This window comes from Rhea pennata, chromosome Z, assembly GCF_028389875.1.
Source record: "Rhea pennata isolate bPtePen1 chromosome Z, bPtePen1.pri, whole genome shotgun sequence".
NCBI classification, from domain to species: Eukaryota; Metazoa; Chordata; class Aves; order Rheiformes; family Rheidae; genus Rhea; species Rhea pennata.
This window is the reverse complement of record NC_084702.1, coordinates 33,117,533-33,133,743: the sequence shown is the minus strand read 5'-3', so window position 1 is coordinate 33,133,743 and position 16,211 is coordinate 33,117,533. Positions and strand designations below refer to the sequence as shown.

The 16,211-nt window shown below is 45.9% G+C and overlaps 2 protein-coding genes across 4 annotated transcripts in view; both read right to left on the bottom strand.

Moving 5' to 3' along the window:
- The window catches only part of SECISBP2 (SECIS binding protein 2), a 30,540-nt gene extending 24,748 nt beyond the window's left edge, over positions 1–5,792 (bottom strand). For all 3 annotated transcript variants that reach the window (XM_062600611.1, XM_062600613.1, XM_062600612.1), the window contains exons 1-3: positions 5,708–5,792; positions 4,017–4,162; positions 1,552–1,744 (exon numbers count right to left, since the gene is read on the bottom strand). In XM_062600611.1, coding sequence (XP_062456595.1) covers positions 1,552–1,744; positions 4,017–4,162; positions 5,708–5,743 — 375 coding nt within the window. In that variant the 5' untranslated portion in view covers positions 5,744–5,792. The remainder of the gene's footprint in view (positions 1–1,551; positions 1,745–4,016; positions 4,163–5,707) is intronic.
- Positions 5,793–7,286: 1,494 nt separating this feature from the next.
- CKS2 (CDC28 protein kinase regulatory subunit 2) lies at positions 7,287–10,391 on the bottom strand. Its single transcript, XM_062599892.1, has 3 exons — positions 10,282–10,391; positions 8,949–9,076; positions 7,287–7,762 (listed from the first exon to the last, which is right to left on the bottom strand). The coding sequence occupies exons 1-3, from the start codon at positions 10,338–10,340 to the stop codon at positions 7,710–7,712; spliced, it is 240 nt and encodes a 79-aa protein (XP_062455876.1). The 5' UTR covers positions 10,341–10,391; the 3' UTR covers positions 7,287–7,709.
- Between the last annotated feature and the right edge of the window lie 5,820 nt (positions 10,392–16,211).

The following is a 16,211-nucleotide window of genomic DNA, read 5'->3' as shown; positions in this document are numbered from 1 at the left end:
TCTTTTCAGCATTCCAAGCCTTTGACTAATCTACATACTATGAACAAAACCAGGCAAGACTGATGTGCCAGCAACATCCAGACTAGGAACAGCCAGAAAGTAACTTGAAAAGAAGCACCTATGTGATCCCAGTAAGGCAAACGTATTCTCATGAATCCTGAAGTCTTGTGATTCTTTCCAGGCATTTACCTGGCCAGATTTTGGCTCAGGAATCAGTATGGTCTAAACAGGCAAGAAAAAAGCACTAAACATGCACTCATGCCAACAAAGAAGAGTGGCTTAACTTTTTCTGATTATAGGGTAGTGGACTAAGTACATCTGGCACAAGTATTCTTTTCTTGGGTAGGAGGAAAAGGTATTTCCTGACCTCCAAAGTTAACATGTTAAGGCCTTATGAGATGTGCTCATATTAATGCAAAGCCACACAGGTCAGTAACTTCTCTCTTCAAGTTCGTAAAGAAATACATGTACAACAGTGCCCAAAAGACCATTCAACAGCACTCAACCCAGCCCTATACAGATCATAGAATTCCTCCCAGAAGTTAAATTACTTTTCTTAATATTACTTCACCTGTACTGTGAACCATATGGCTTCAGCGTTTAACTCACCACCAAAAATATTTATTTTAAGTCTCTAGCCCTTGTATCTTAATATACCTGCTAATGCACGCTTAGGATCTGATTGTGCAATTCCTCTACACATGCCTAACCATAGTGAAGATATCAGGTCTCTGCCTAGGCAATAAGGTCTACCCAGAGGGATGTGACTGGAGTACAGATGACTTTAATTTGTAAGGCTGTTCTCATTGTATATTATCAAAGATTCAGTGTCCAACCTCAGATGGAAATGGCTTAATAATACACTTGATTTTTTTCTGATTTTAAAATTTGGATTAGCTTGTCTATTCTTTCTTTGAAATTTTTGTCTAAGTTTCAGGGAATTTATCCTCAAATGAACACACAAACAAAATCACACAAGATGTTCTCCAATCAAAAGGAAAACAGATGTTTAATGAACATGTCCAACATTAACTCTTATTCTCTCTGCACTCCAACACGTTTCTTCTCGCTTGTGGATTGTTTTCCACCTGTAACAGATGGAATTTCTTCACCGATAAATGTGGTCTGTATTACTAATTAGCCACTTGGCTGATTACAGCCGTTGGGTGTCTCTAACTCAGGTCAAGGGGGCTGACGTCAGACTCTGAAAAAGCCCAGACAATGAATGAGGTAAAGCACAGTTCACAAATACATGTTTTCCCCTCCCCCCATGCTACTTTCCGAGAGAGGGAAAAAAAAAAACCCACAGGCCCCTCATTTTCCAAATATACTGCTTGAGAAACTGTATTCACTCAAATTATACAATTCATAGACTTCGTTGAAATCTAAAGTCAAGTGTATTAATACTACCATCCTATTAATATGTCACTCATCATTGCAACAAGAATAGAAAGTGATTATTCACATCAAAAACGAACACAACATTTAGAAAGATTGATTTATAATAAGAATGTCTTAATTTAAATTTTTTAAAATCATGTATTTGCTTACCTTTGAAATGTTCTTACTTTCTGGTCTGATCAGACATGTTTGTTCAGCAGATTCACTGACTGTTCTGGAACTATTATAGTATGTAGAGTTGTTAGAATGATATTGCGAGCTTGCTACTGGATATACACTTGAAACAACATCAGGCAAATAAGAGCAGCTGGAGTATTCACTGAGCGTAGGATCTCCCACAACACTATGTGAGGGACATTGAGAAAGACATGAGAAATCATGGGACAAAGCTTCATCAAATACTCATTGTCTAGATAAAGACATCATTCCTTGGCTGAAGAGTTTAACAAGAAGGCTATATTTCAAACGAAAAGTATTCCATGTTATTTAAATTAAGTATTCACTCACTGTTATAGACAGTTTTTAATGATACTTAAATTCTGTTTTGAGGAAAATATATATTTTAGTTAATATTTAAAAATACAGACATTATCTGAAAACTTATCTCCAAGGTTGAAAGCTAGTCTGTGTTACAGTTACAAGCCCCATTTCCGTGTAGAGATATCAACATTCTTTCTACTCATTTTTGGTAGGCTTTTTCTTGTGAAATAAATCAAAAGCACAGTATAATTACATGGCATGCATTACATATTTGCCTGGAAAAAACAGAAATATTAAACAGTAAAACTTGTCTTAAAATGCCTCAATAACAAGATAAGAGCATAGCACATTATGGGGTATAAGGCATGTATGAAACACAATACAGGATTATAAGACAATCAAAAACAGAGCTGAAATTAGCCATCACAGTTTATGAAAATATAACACATCTGCAGCATGCCTTTTTCTTTAAAAGCATACCGAAAGTCCTCTTCCAATTTCCTCCCACACTTTCTGCATAAACTGTATACTGAGATCCAAATTTGATAAGGGAGGAAGGAATTTCTCAACTTGAAAAAGTTGCATCTAGTTTTTATAACAGTTTACTGTAACCTTGGGTAGATAATGAAAACAAGAAAACATCTTTATCAGAAGAAGAGACTTCAGATAACACATTTTTTATTGTCTGTTTAATTTCTGATAGACTGAAGTCAAAGCAATGCTCATTATCATAATTTACATGCATAGAAGAAAAATAACTCATTTCAGTTAAAATGATAACTATGGTTCAACCCCAGCAAGGCAAAAAGTTGACAGGAATACTACTCCTGCTGTCTGCTGAATTTTCTCAATGTTAAAAAAAAAAAAAAAAAAAAAAAAAAAAAAAAAAAAAAAAACACTAGATCAGGCCATACTCACCTCACTGTTAAATTTAAATTACAAACCAAAATGGGTTGAAAATACTGAGATTCCCTGTAGTATAAAATGGTTAAGTAGTACTAAGGAAGCTTACAATTAATGCGTTCTCCTAGGCTCTAACTGAATTTCTTAGGACACTGCAATAGTTTTGCAATAATTGCAAAATTAATCCACTGTTTAGCGTTCTGCAGGATTATGGAACATGACAAGCTTCTTACAAAACTGAGTTATTTCCTATCCTTATATGTAGACTTTATTTCTAGATTGCCGCAGGGTTAACAATACATTTATAAATTTACACCAAAGGCTTGTTTCTAGGCCTCATAAGAAAAAAACATTTAGAAAACTGTAACATTCTTAATGAAATTGCCTTTTGGGGGTGGGAGGTATGAGGGAATGAGGGAGAAAGGAGATCCAGGAAAAATCTCGTATGTTATTTAAATGTTTTATAGTAAGAGCAATGGCTTCTTCAGCCTGAGGAAGAGCAGACTGAGGGGGGATCTTACCAATGCGTGTAAGCACCTGAAGGGAGGGTGTCAAGGGGACGAGGACAAACTCTTTTCAGAGCCCCGTGTGACAGGACAAGAGGCAATGGGCAAAAACTGAAGCACAGGAAGTACCGCCTGACTGGGAGGGGGAATTTCTTCCCTGTGAGAGTGACAGAGCACTGGACCAGGTTGCCCAGAGAGGTTGTGGAGTCTCCTTCTCTGGAGATCTTCAAGGCCCGTCTGGATGCAACCCTGTCTAACGTGCTCTAAGTGCCCCTGCTGAGCAGGGAGGTTGGACTAGATGATCTCCAGAGGTCCCTTCCAACCTTACCGATTCTATGATTCTAAGAGGAACCTTCTTGGAGGATCTTCCTCTTCCTTTTACACAACCATATTTATCTCAGTTTTGTCATAGCAACTGTTCTGTTACCCAAAGACTGGATTTAGCTCCTTCCCAAACATAAAATAGCCAGATCAATCACTATAGACCAACACAACTTTCCCTTATTCTCTGTAATGCTCAGTAACACTATAGGTCCTTGTGAGCAAGAGACTAGGTAACAGATGTATGCCCAAAGAACAGAAACATAAAAACTGAAATGCTGCAGACAACGAACAAGCGTTTCTATAATTAAATACTAACATGTCACTGCTTCAACTTGGTACTCAGTGTCAGAAACTGGAAAGGTAAAAACACCCCAAGAAATAAGATTCAGAAAATATACATACTTATCCAAAGCTGGTTCCTGAACAAACGGGTAGCATGTAGTTAAGTACCTAGGAAAGACACATGCTGCTGAGGGTTCTGACCATGCCACAGTTACCGCTGCATGTTTGGGTACAAACGGTTTGACCTCTGCTGATAACTTGATGCCCTGAGAAACAAAACGTTTTTTGGCTACATGCATTTTGAGATTAACGTTATATGTGAAAAATATTCATCCTGGTGAGCTTAATCCTCGTAGGAAAGAGTTAGTTTGTGCTCTTCTAACAAAACATGTAAAACTATGAGGTTCACAGAGAGGAAAGAGATGGAAAGGGAGAAGGAATTCTAAGGGAAATGTGACCACTCTAGAAAACTATTTTCTTTTATATCCACCTTTAATATGAAATACTAACAGAGCTCTATTACAAAAACGACAGAAGCCTGCTTCACACAAGAGGCAGTAAACTCCAAAATAAGAATCATTATTTTACATTCTAACAATGTAAACTAAAACTCCTAACACGTAACTACCATTACTGTAAGATCCAGCTCTGGAATTACTTAACAATAATGGCTTTGTGCATACTAATACATTTAAGGGAATTTGTGTGAAATGAATATTAAATTAGGCAGCCATCTAACTTTTTTGACACATCACAAATCTATTCATAACGATTTTCCATTTGTTCTGAATTGCCATTGACTTAAACCAAATACGTTTTTACAAAGGACATCAAAATTAGCCACAAAATGTATTTATTGCCATGACAGTGTTGTATAGTTTTTACTCACTGTAATTCACACAACAAGTCATTTTTATAGCTGATTGTGTATTTTGGGGTAACTAACACACTAGGGGAAAATTGGGACCTGTTTACTTCTTGCCAAAGCCCATTTCAACACCTACAGTAACACAGAAAGCTTTTCAAAATGCAAGAACGCCGATTTCACTGCTTGAGCATGCAAACTAGACGGAGCGCACCCTCTAGTGGTTCAACGTTCCCAGCTGTCCTAAACATTGAACGAGGTTTCTTAAGTAAACAACAGAGAAACTGAGGACCCAAAGAGCTTGCAGTTATCAGGCTGGTCCAATCTATGCAGAACATCCATTTTAACAGTGACAAACACTGCACTGGCATGCAAAAAAATATATATAAATATATACACACACACACACAAATATATTTGTGCATATAGGTGTACATGTATGTACACACACACAGACGCGTACGTGTGCGTGTGTATACAGACACACACAAACTTGGGGGCAATGCCGAACAAGCACGCCAGGCGCCGAGAACAGCCCGTCCGCGGGGGAGGCGGCTGCGCTCTGGGGCTACCGGCTAACTTTACGGCCACCCCAGCCCGAGGAGGAACCGGCGGGCAACGCAGCGCCGCTGCTGTTCCTCGGCATCTGTGGAGGCGCCGTTAGAGGGGCCGAGGTGCCCCCCCCCCCCGCACTCCGCGCTCTCTACAGCCCGCCGCCGGCCCCCGCCCGCGGGGCGAGGCGGAGCGGGCCGGGCCGGGCCGGGCCGGGCCTCGCTCTCCGTCTCGCTCCGCAGCGGCCCGCGCTCCCCCCGGCCTGCCGCGGGGTGGGGGAGGGGGCGGCTCACTGCCCTCGGTTACGTAAGAGGCCGGGGAGGGAGGAGGGAGCGGAGCGGGACCGAGCGGGGCCGCGCCGCGCCGCCGCCGCCGCCGCCGCTGCCGCCCTTACCTCGCCGCCGCCGCCCGGCCGCCGCTCCGAGGACATGGCGAGGACGGGCCGCGGCCCCGCGCCGCGCCGCGCTCCCGCTCCCCAGCCCGCGCCGGCGCCGCCCGATGACGTCGCCGCCAATCAGCAACGGCCGGCGGGGCGCGAGCGGCGGCGGGGAGCGGGGCGCGAGCGGCGCCCGCGGGCGGGCCGCGGCGGCGCGAGCAGGTACCGACCAGGGGAGAGCGGCACCCGGAGGCAGCACCCGCGAGCCTGCCGCCAGCGCCCCGAGGAAGAGCCAGGCTCAGGGTGACAGCTTCTGAGATGGTTCCTCCCGTTAGGCCGCCTGAAGCGCCACTTTAGGGCGGCACCCGTCCTGTCGACCAGCACAGAGCTACCTCCAAGACAGGAGGCCATGCTAGCACCTCTGAAGTCAAGCCCACGAGGATTATTTGCCTTATCAAATTTGACATAAGTATCTATGCCATGAACGTGTATGTTTGTAAATCAATAGGAAGGATAGTGGGGAAATCATGCTTCCTGTTAGATGAAAGCTCCGGAAGGGGATATTAACATCTTGAACACAGCTCTGCTCTCTCCAACCTCCAGGCATAAGTTTTATAAAAGTCTGTAAGGTCACTTACCTCCATCTGGCACTGTAACATCACTTTAATGTCCACATTACACAAGATCATATACTACATCATTTAGGTGACCATACAGATTTAAGACTAGCTTGCATTTGAAGTTAACCAGCTGGTTTCACCAATACTGAGCAAAATTATTCTGAGGAGTTATACTAAAGGCACCCATTCAAAAAGTTGACTGTAGGGCTACTGCTACCAGGTTTCAGTATGCCATTGGCACCAGTTTGAACTTGTGTGCCAGTAGAGGTGAGCTGGTGTATAGACTCAATCTAGCAAACAACTTTCTAAATTAGGAAAAAATTTGCAAGTTTTACTGCATTGGCTGTGACCCTTTATACTTGAAGTCAACTACCAGCAGCTGCTCTTTAATTAGAGGAAAAGCACTCACTTGACTGACTATGCTTCTAAGAACTACTGTCTACATAGCAAGACAGTACAAGTTTTGCTTCCCAGGAAAAAAGTGAAAGGCCAGAAGCATAGGCTAAGACTCTGGTCCAATTGAGGCTTGAGACTGGAAGATAGTTTAGTACAAGCAAAGTAAACAGGCAGGAGTAGAAAGCTTATTAAAAGTTAAATATATTTAAGTTCTTACAAGTTAACACCATAGAGATAGTCCTGCGGTGACTTACAATCACCATTAACTCTGGAATCCTGTAACTTCTGATGTCCAAGTATAACCTCAATTTAAACAGCATGCCCCCATCTAATTAAATACCTTGAGCATTAGCACTGCCAGCTTCATTTTCAGATTAGCAAGAAGCAGTTGCAAAACCCACTTGATGTAGTCTTAAGAGAAGTTCAGGTGATGCTCAGTAACTAGAGACTATAAGGCAAAACAATTCTTGTAGAGAAACAAAGTAGCTTTTTAACTCCCAAGTTCTCAAGTAAGTACCCCCCTCAGCATGATGTTAGATGGTAATCATTTGTCTGGTGAATTAAAACTTCAGACATTTAGGTATTATAGAGCATTAAAAATAGTTTATTTCTTTATGCCTACTACTGAACAAGTGAGCCATTGGATTTGAACATGCTACACTGTTTAGCAGAAAAGCTCAGTGTGAAAGTTATTGAACACATGTAACAAGTGATCATCTAGTCAGAACATGCAACATGTAAACTTCAATAAACAAAAATTAAATGAGAAGTCAAATAGGCACTTACATTAACAGTAAAGAATTTCATTAATCTTTGAACACCATAGCAGCCTACTTGGAATTGCATTTGACTGAGCTTTGTTGCTGTGAATAATACAGCTCATGCACAGGTATGGATGTATGTTTTGTACATTTTCAAGTATTCACTGAATACTACCAACATATATACACTCATATACATAAAGTTCCAGAAGAAGTTTTAGGAGAAGATTTCTAGAAGGTAGTTCATTTTTGCTCATCCTTTGGAAGAGGTCTTCTGAAGAGAAGAATGTGTGGCTCTGGAAATAAAATTGAACAAAGCATTAGTCCATCCTTAAGTTCTGATTACAGGGACAACTTCTGTTCAAGAGAGCTTGAACAATAACTGAAGCTTATTGTCAGTACTAAACAGAAATTAAGTCCATAGCCAGGTCCCCATGGAGAACAGTTAAGAATCACTTTGCAGTAATTTAAGAAACCAAACAGATACTTTCAAAAGTTATACCAGAACTTGGCAGTCCCCTAATCTGAGATATTTAGAAGGAAGTACAGATAAATACAGCAGACCTGGTTCTAGTTCTGTTTCTGTACACTAGGCTATTTCATGAGCTGTATCACTAACTTACTCTAACAAGCTAGTGATATTGTCCTGGTCAGATACATACTAACTGTCAAGTATCAACAGAAGCCACTTACATTAATACAGGCAGCTTAATTAATGACCTTAGTTGTCCACTCCTCCAAAAAAGGAGGATAATCAGAATATCAAAGCCGTCCAGATAAGGCAGACACTGGAAGATTAGGCTAATTGTTTCTTCCGGATCTTTGGAAGCTTGGAACTCCATAGGACCAGTTGCAATTCAGCCATCACCAATTAAGTTACCCTCTGGTTAGTCCTGTCAATGTTATCTTGAATGGCCATTTTTGGTACACTGTACTTAAGTTTTAGAGCTGCAATACACCATTAATGGGAAGACTGACTTCAGTGCAGCTTTTAGCAAGCACTGTAGCTAGAGCTCAAACTGTGCTATAGACTTTTCAGAGCATTAGCACAAGATCTTGTTTCGGAGAGCATCTGCCAGGGTTTTGTAGGTGTGAAAACTTACCGGTTTCATGATATAAAGACATGCTGCTGTATAAAGTTTGGGGCCATCACTGAGTCATTCAACACCTCAATAAAACCTAATTCTATAGGCAGAGGTAGAAACATCATACCTAGCACATTTTGTCTGCTAAGAGACTGCAAATACCTAGGTGTCTACCACTGTACTTGACGAGTTCTGGGAGTGAGAAAGGAAGTTTAGTCTAAAGGCTGCTACATTGCTTGCTTTCCCAAGCAGCTAAAGTATCAAACAGATAAAGATGAGTCTAAACATCTAGTAGGAGATTCCAACTGGATTCTAGAGCAAAAGCAATTATACACTTGAACCTTCAGTTCTGGGCACCAGAGAGTTGATATTTTAGACTTCATTCATCTGTGCTTACCTGGTTCATGGATCATATAGTGAACCCAGCCAAGACTTTGCTGAACACCAAGTCGTCTCCATTCCTCTTCAGACATTAGATGGGTTTTCGGTACTTGTTTGGAAAGTTCTCTTGGCAGCATCACATGTCTGTATAAGTTTAATAGTCTCACATTACACAGCTCAATGTTTGTCTTGGTAGACACTAGAAAATCTGCACATATCAATATTGTAAGAGTAAGCAAGTTCAGTTATGAATACCTCTTCCCTAGCATCAAGTATTGATGGATGCTAATAAATTTATTATGCATCAGTTCCAAAAGCTATTTTGAAATTCACTCTGCCTACAAAACATTGCATCTTCCTACTTCCTAGAATGCAAGAGTCATTCCCCTGTGTGCTGTAATCATTCTACTTAGAGAAGTGCATATATCCCTGGTCAGATTTGAAATACATGAACTTTGCACTTTAGAGTGACTGATAAGATCACTTCTGTTAGTATTTGGCAATCACAAATATCTATTTCCCCCTCTCAGAGATTAAGGTGTTGGTGGTTGGGAAGCACAAAGCCTGTTTTCCACATTTGCAAGTTTTTATTAATAGAAAGCAGAGGCAAGTGTTCAGTCTAGCTTTTGAGATCAAGCGACTTTAATAGTAAAAGCCCAGCAGTTAACTGGCACTGTATTTCTACATACAGAACTGAGCAGAAAGCTGTTTTGTAGTAGCAATTTCAGGTAACCCAAGGGATTGAACAGTATCAGTTACTGAGGCAGTACAAGACATCACTCTCAGTTCTGTAGACTCTCGAAAGCATGGATTTGAGCACCCCGCTTCACTTCGCTGGGGCAGATAAGAGTGGGGCGGCAGCGGGACCTGCCGCAGCTCGAGGCACAAGCCTTCTGCCCCGCGAGGGAGGCGCCGGGCCGGGCAGGTAGCGATCGCTGCTGCCACGCAGTGGCCGCCGCCCAGGTCTCGTCACTAGGGACTGAGCGCCCTCAGCCACGACCGCGGGGGCCCAGCGAGCCTCTCCCCGGCCTCCCTCCCCCCTTCCGGTGCCCCCTGACTGGGGCTGGCGCTGCCCGCTCACTGAAGGCCACTCCGGAAGCGGCCCAGACCAGCGCCCCGTCCCCCCCCCCGCCACCAGCATCTAGAAGCTCCGCAAATGCCTGTGCTCAAGAAGCGAGACGCTGCTCCTCCCTGCAGGCTGGAAGCCACCACGGAGGCAGCGGAGCGGAGCCGCTCTCCAGGGCCGCACTACCCCCTCTTGCCCCCCGGCCGCGGGGCGAAGCGCCTGCTCGAGCCGCCCCCCAGCAAAAGCCGGCAGGGAGCACACGCCCCCCAGCCGGGTCTCGTACCGGTACTCGTACTGCTCGTCGAAGTACTTGTCGGAATAGTAGATCTGCTTGTGGGCCATGGCGCGAGGCGGAGGCGGCGGTAACGGCACGGCACAGCGCGCTCCCTCACAGGCGGCCGCCGCAGACTAACCGCCCGCTGCCGCGCCCCACTCGATTTGAATCTAGCAGCCCCGTGCTCATTGGCGGGCTGGGCCAGCCAATGGCGTGCCGCGCCGCCGCGCCGGCGGAGGCGGCCGCGTGACTCGGGCTCTCGCTTTTCCACCAATCCCCGGAAGCGGCAGTGGAGGGTTACGTAAGGGGGTGGCGGTTGGGAGCGGCGCGAGGCGGGGCAGAAGGGCGCGCACGTCGGCCTGAACGTGAGTTCCGGGCTCTGCGGCGTTTCCAAGGCAGCGGCGCCCCGCGTGAGCGCCGGCGGCGCTGCGATTGGCCAGCTGCGGCCGGGGGCGCGGCGGTTCCAGCAGTTTCTAGAGCACCCTCGGCGGGGTGTGACCGTTGGGAGTGTTAGGGGTTGCTGCTGCTGTGCTCTGCTGTGTGGCGTTCCGTTGGGACGGCTGCTGCGGCCGCCCCGGACCCTCCTCGCAGCCTAAGTAGCTGTACTGCCCTGCTATGCAGGGCTGGCCTTGTGGAGGTTGGTCAGGGCAGGCTGTGGGGAGGGAGCTTGCTTTGATCTGCTAATAAAGCTTCAGGTTTGCATTAAATGTATCCCTGCTTTCATGTCACTTCTGTTTCACATCACCTAGGGCCTTGCTGGGTTTATGAACTCTTCGTTCACTGAGCCGTGGCTATTCCTATCTAGGCAGATCTGTGTTGCTTACATTAATATGCTGTGGCTGCTGCAATACTGCTGTGCAGCCTGTAGAACAAATAGTTGTATTTCCTGGAAAACTTTCTTGTAATGCAGAGACAATTGGGGGGCTATCATAGTGTTTCTTACACTGTTTTTGTGTTGGCTTCAGGACTGCATTAACAGCTCAGGCTTAGAGTGCAGCAGAAAATGCGTCTGAGGAAGCAGGGACATTCAGGGACATTCTGTGGAAGCAGATTCTCACTTAGAATGGTTCTGAATATCAGAAATACAGCATAGTTAACACTTATGTAGTAAAATGAAGTAGCAACTTTCCAGAATTTGACTACAGGTATTTCAGTCTCTAGGCTATGAGTGTTACTTTTAACATGGAACTTTTTCAGTAGGTAAGTACTGAATTCTGTACTTTCCTAAATTCCTGTGGTATTTCTTGGGTGTATGGCCCCCTAGGATTAGGTAAACCTGTCTAATGCGTATGTCAGCAGAAAGGATGAGCTCAATATTCCTTTCTCACCTTTTCCATTCCTAGTCTACAATGTGTTCCTCTCCTGTCCTTGTGCTTCTAAAGTAAAAGAAGACTAGTTTAATTTTCTGCTTCCATAATGCTAGCACACTCACATAGTCCTTCTGATCATGTAATAAATACAGCTGAAAACTACCCTGGTGCAAAAAAAACCCCTCCAGTCTGTAGTCATGTGAGGCTCTAGTGCTGACATACAGTTTATCCATGTTTGTGGATCACAGAATCATAAAATCAGGTTGGAAGGGACTTCTGGAGATCATCTAGTCCAACCTCCCTGCACAGCAGGGTCACCTAGAGCATGTTAGACAGGGCTGCATCGAGGCGGGCCTTGAATATCTCCAGAGAAGGAGACTCCACAACCTCTCTGGGCAACCTGGTCCAGTGCTCTGTCACTCTCACAGTGAAGAAATTCCCCCTCATGTTCAGGCGGAACTGCCTGTGGTTCAATTGCTGCCCATTGCCTCTTGCCATGTCACGCAGGACAACTGAGAATAGTTTGTCCCCGTCCCCTTGACACCCTCCCTTCAGGTACTTATACACATTGATAAGATCCCCCCGAGTCTTCTCTTCCCCAGGCTGAAGAGGCCCAGCTCTCGCAGCCGTTCCTCATAGGGCAGGTGCTCCAGCCCTCTGATCATTGTAGCCCTACACTGGACTCTCTTCAGGAGCTTCATGTTTCTCTTGTACTGGGGAGTCCGGAACTGGATGCAGTGCTCCAGATGAGGCCTCACCAGGGGTACCATTCTTTTTAGCAGCAGCTCAACTGAAAGTCACCGTGTTTACTGGTACTGCAGCCTGAATGTGAAGTTAAATGCTAAAGCTTTAACAGTCTCATAACCTTTAAAAGATGTTTGCTCATCTCTAGCAGATAACGTGGCCTCGAGTAATGATTATGAATGGTAGTGGTACATGCTAGTACTTTTCATAGCCCACCAGTGATATTTTTCTCTTCACTGGACTGAATCTTTAGGATTGTCAAAGTTCTTGTTTACAAAGATCCTCAATAGAAGTATCAATTCTAATATCAAAGAGGACTTCAAGGCCTTGGGCATGGTGGTCAAGGGTCTGGGAGCCCAGGTGGTCTTCTCGTTGGTCCTGCCTATTAGGGTGAGGCATGGGAGGAGGAGTTGAGAAAATTTTCCAAATCAACAACTGGCTACACCGCTGGTGTTGGCAACAGGGTTTTGGATTCTATGACCATGGAACATGATCAGCTGGTGGGGAGAGATGGGATTCACCTCACCAAGCGGGACACATTTGCATTTGTGAAGAAGTTGGCCAGCCTAGTAAAGAGGGCTTTAAACTAGGTGAGAAGGGGAAGGGAGGGTGTTGTAGAGACAGGGTAGACAACAAAACACAAGCTGAGTTGGGGGGCCTGCAACGGGTTCATGCAGCTGGGAATGTGCGTTTGGGGCATGACTATGGGGGACCCCGGTACACCCTTCCTGGGAAACTGCATGCATGACTACGTCTCTGAAATGCCTGTACACCAATGCATGCAGCATGGGGAACAAACACGAGGAGCTGGAGATCTGTGTGCGCTCGCAGGGACATGATCTCTTTGCAATCACAGAGACATGGTGGGATAGCTCACGTGACTGGAATGCAGTCATGGATGGCTATGTGCTTTTTAGGAAAGACAGACCAGGAAGGCGAGGTGGTGGAGTTGCTCTTTATGTGAGAGAGCAACTGGAATGCATCGAGTTCTGCCTAGGGGTGGAGGAGGAGGCAGTTGAGTGCTTAGGGGTAAAGCTCAAAGGGCAGTCTAACATGGGGGATGCTGTTGTGTGTGTCTACTACAGGCCACCTGACCAGGAAGAGAAAGTCAATGAGGCCTTCTATAGACAACTGGAAGTAGCCTCATGATCACAGGCCCTAATTCTCATGGGGGACTTCAACCACCCTGACATCTGCTGGAAGGACTACACTGCAGGGCACAAACAGTCCAGGAGGTTCCTGCAGTGCATTGACGATAAATTCTTTACACAGGTCATGGAGGAGCCTGTGAGGAAGGGTGTCCTGCTGGATCTTGTCCTTACCAACAGAGAGGGACTCGTTGGACAGGTGAAGGTTGGGGGCAGCCTTGGCTGCAGTGACCATGAGATGGTGGAGATCAGGATCCTGCAGGAAGAAGTAAGACAACAAGCAGGATTGCTACCCTGGACTTCAGGAGAGCGGACTTTGGACTCTTCAGAGACCTGCTTGGAGGAATCTCACAGGTTAAGGCCCTAGAAGGAAGGGGGGTGGTCCAAGAGAGCTGGCTAGTACTCAAACATCGCTTCCTCCAAGCTCAAGAGCAGTGCATCCCTATGAGTAAGAAGTGCAGCAAAAGGAGCAGGAGACCTGCATGGGTGAGCAAGGAGCTCTTGGCCAAATTCAAACAGAAGAAGAAAATACACAGGCTGTGGAAGAGGAGACAGGCTACTTGGGAGAATTACAGGAGTGCAGTCAGAGTGTGTAGAGATGCGACGAGGAAGGCTAAGGCCCAGTTGGAATTGAGTCTGGCAAGGAATGTCAAGGACAACAAGAAGGGATTCTTCAAATACATCAGCAGCAAGAGGAGGACTAGGGAAAATGTGGGCCCCCTGCTGAATGGGGCGGGTGCCCTGGTGACAAGGGATACAGAGAAGGCAGAATTACTGAAGGCCTTCTTTGCTTCAGCCTTCTCTGCTAAGGGCGGCCCTCAGGAATCCCGGAGCCTTGAGTCAAGGGAGAAAGTCTGGAGAAAGGAAGACTTTCCTTTGGTTGAGGAGGATAAGACTAGAGACCTTCTGGGCAGGCTAGACATCCACAAATCTATGGGCCCGGACGGGATGCACCCACGAGTACTGAGGGAGCTGGCGGATGTTGTTGCCAGGCTGCTCTCCATCATCTTTGAAAAGTTGTGGAGAACTGGAGAGGTGCCTGAGGACTGGAAGAAAGCCAATGTCACTCCAGTCTTCAAGAAGGACAAGGAGGAGGACCCAGGCAACTACAGGCCGGTCAGCCTCACCTCCATCCCTGCAAAGGGAATGGAACAGCTCATTCTGGATGTCATCTCCAGGCATAGGGAGGAAAAGAAGGTGGTGAAGAGTAGTCAGCATGGATTCACCAAGGGGAAATCCTGCTTAACCAATCTGATAGCCTTCTATGGTGGAATGACTGGCTGGGTAGGTGAGGGGAGAGCAGTGGATGTTGTGTACCTTAACTTCAGCAAGGCTTTTGACACTGTCTCCCATAACATCCTCCTAGAGAAGCTCAGGAAGTCCGTGTTAGACGAGTGGACAGTGAGGTGGATTGAGAACTGGCTGAAAGGCAGAGCTCAGAGGGTCGTCATCGGTGGTGTGGAGTCTAGTTGAAGGCCTATGGTTAGTGGCATCCCCGGGGCTCAGTCCTGGGTCCCATCCTGTTCAACTTCTTCATCAGTGACCTGGATGGGGGGACAGAGTGCCTCCTCAGCAAGTTTGCTGATGATCCCAAGCTGGGAGGAGTGGCTGATACACCTGAGGGCTGTGCTGCCCTTCAGAGAGACCTGGGCAGGGTGGAGAGCTGGGTGGAGAGGAACCTCATGAGGTTCAACAAGGGCAAGTGCAGGGTCCTGCACCTAGGGAGGAATAACTCCATGCAGCAGTACAAGCTGGGGGCTGACCTTCTGGAAAGTGGCTCTGCAGAGAAGGACCTGGGAGTGCTGGTGGATGACAAGTTGACCATGATCCAGCAATGTGCCGTTGTGGCCAGGAAGGCCAATGGTCTCCTGGGCTGCATTGGGAAGAGTGTTGCCAGCAGGTGGAGGGAGGTGATCCTGCCCCTCTACTCAGCCCTGGGGAGGCCTCATCCTGAGTACTGCATCCAGTTGTGGGCTGCCCAGTCTAAGAGAGACATGGAGCTACTGGAGAGAGTCCAGTGTAGGGCTACAAAGATGATCAGAGGGCTGGAGCACCTGCCCTATGAGGAACGGCTGCGAGAGCTGGGCCTCTTCAGCCTGGGGAAGAGAAGACTCGGGGGGATCTTATCAATGTGTATAAGTACCTGAAGGGAGGGTGTCAAGGGTACGGGGACAAACTCTTTTCAGTTGTCCCATGTGACAGGACAAGAGGCAATGGGCAAAAACTGAACCACGGGAAGTTCCGCCTGAACATGAGGAGGAATTTCTTCACTGTGAGAGTGACAGAGCACTGGACCAGGTTGCCCAGAGAAGTTCTGGAGTCTCCTACTCTGGAGATACTCAAGGCCTGCCTCGATGCAACCCTGTCTAACATGCTCTAGGTGACCCTGCTGTGCAGGGAGGTTGGACTAGATGATCTCCAGAGGTCCCTTCTGACCTTACTGATTCTATGATTCTGATATAATCAAGTAAGTACATGTAAGTACAGGCTATCTCTAAGTTTTCTAGCATGTTATCTGGATTCTCTGAAACAAAACATGGGGTTTTAGCTTAGTTTCAGGCAGTACGCTATTCTTTTTTTAATACTTAGGAAAGTAATACTCAATACTTCTCTGTTAATGTAACAGTGGAAAAAAGATAAACCCACTGCAACAAAGAGATTTTGCAGGGCTGAAGGTATCTATGTGCTTTCTTTATAATCTTTTAGCCTATCTCATGCATGTTGAACAGCAGAGAAT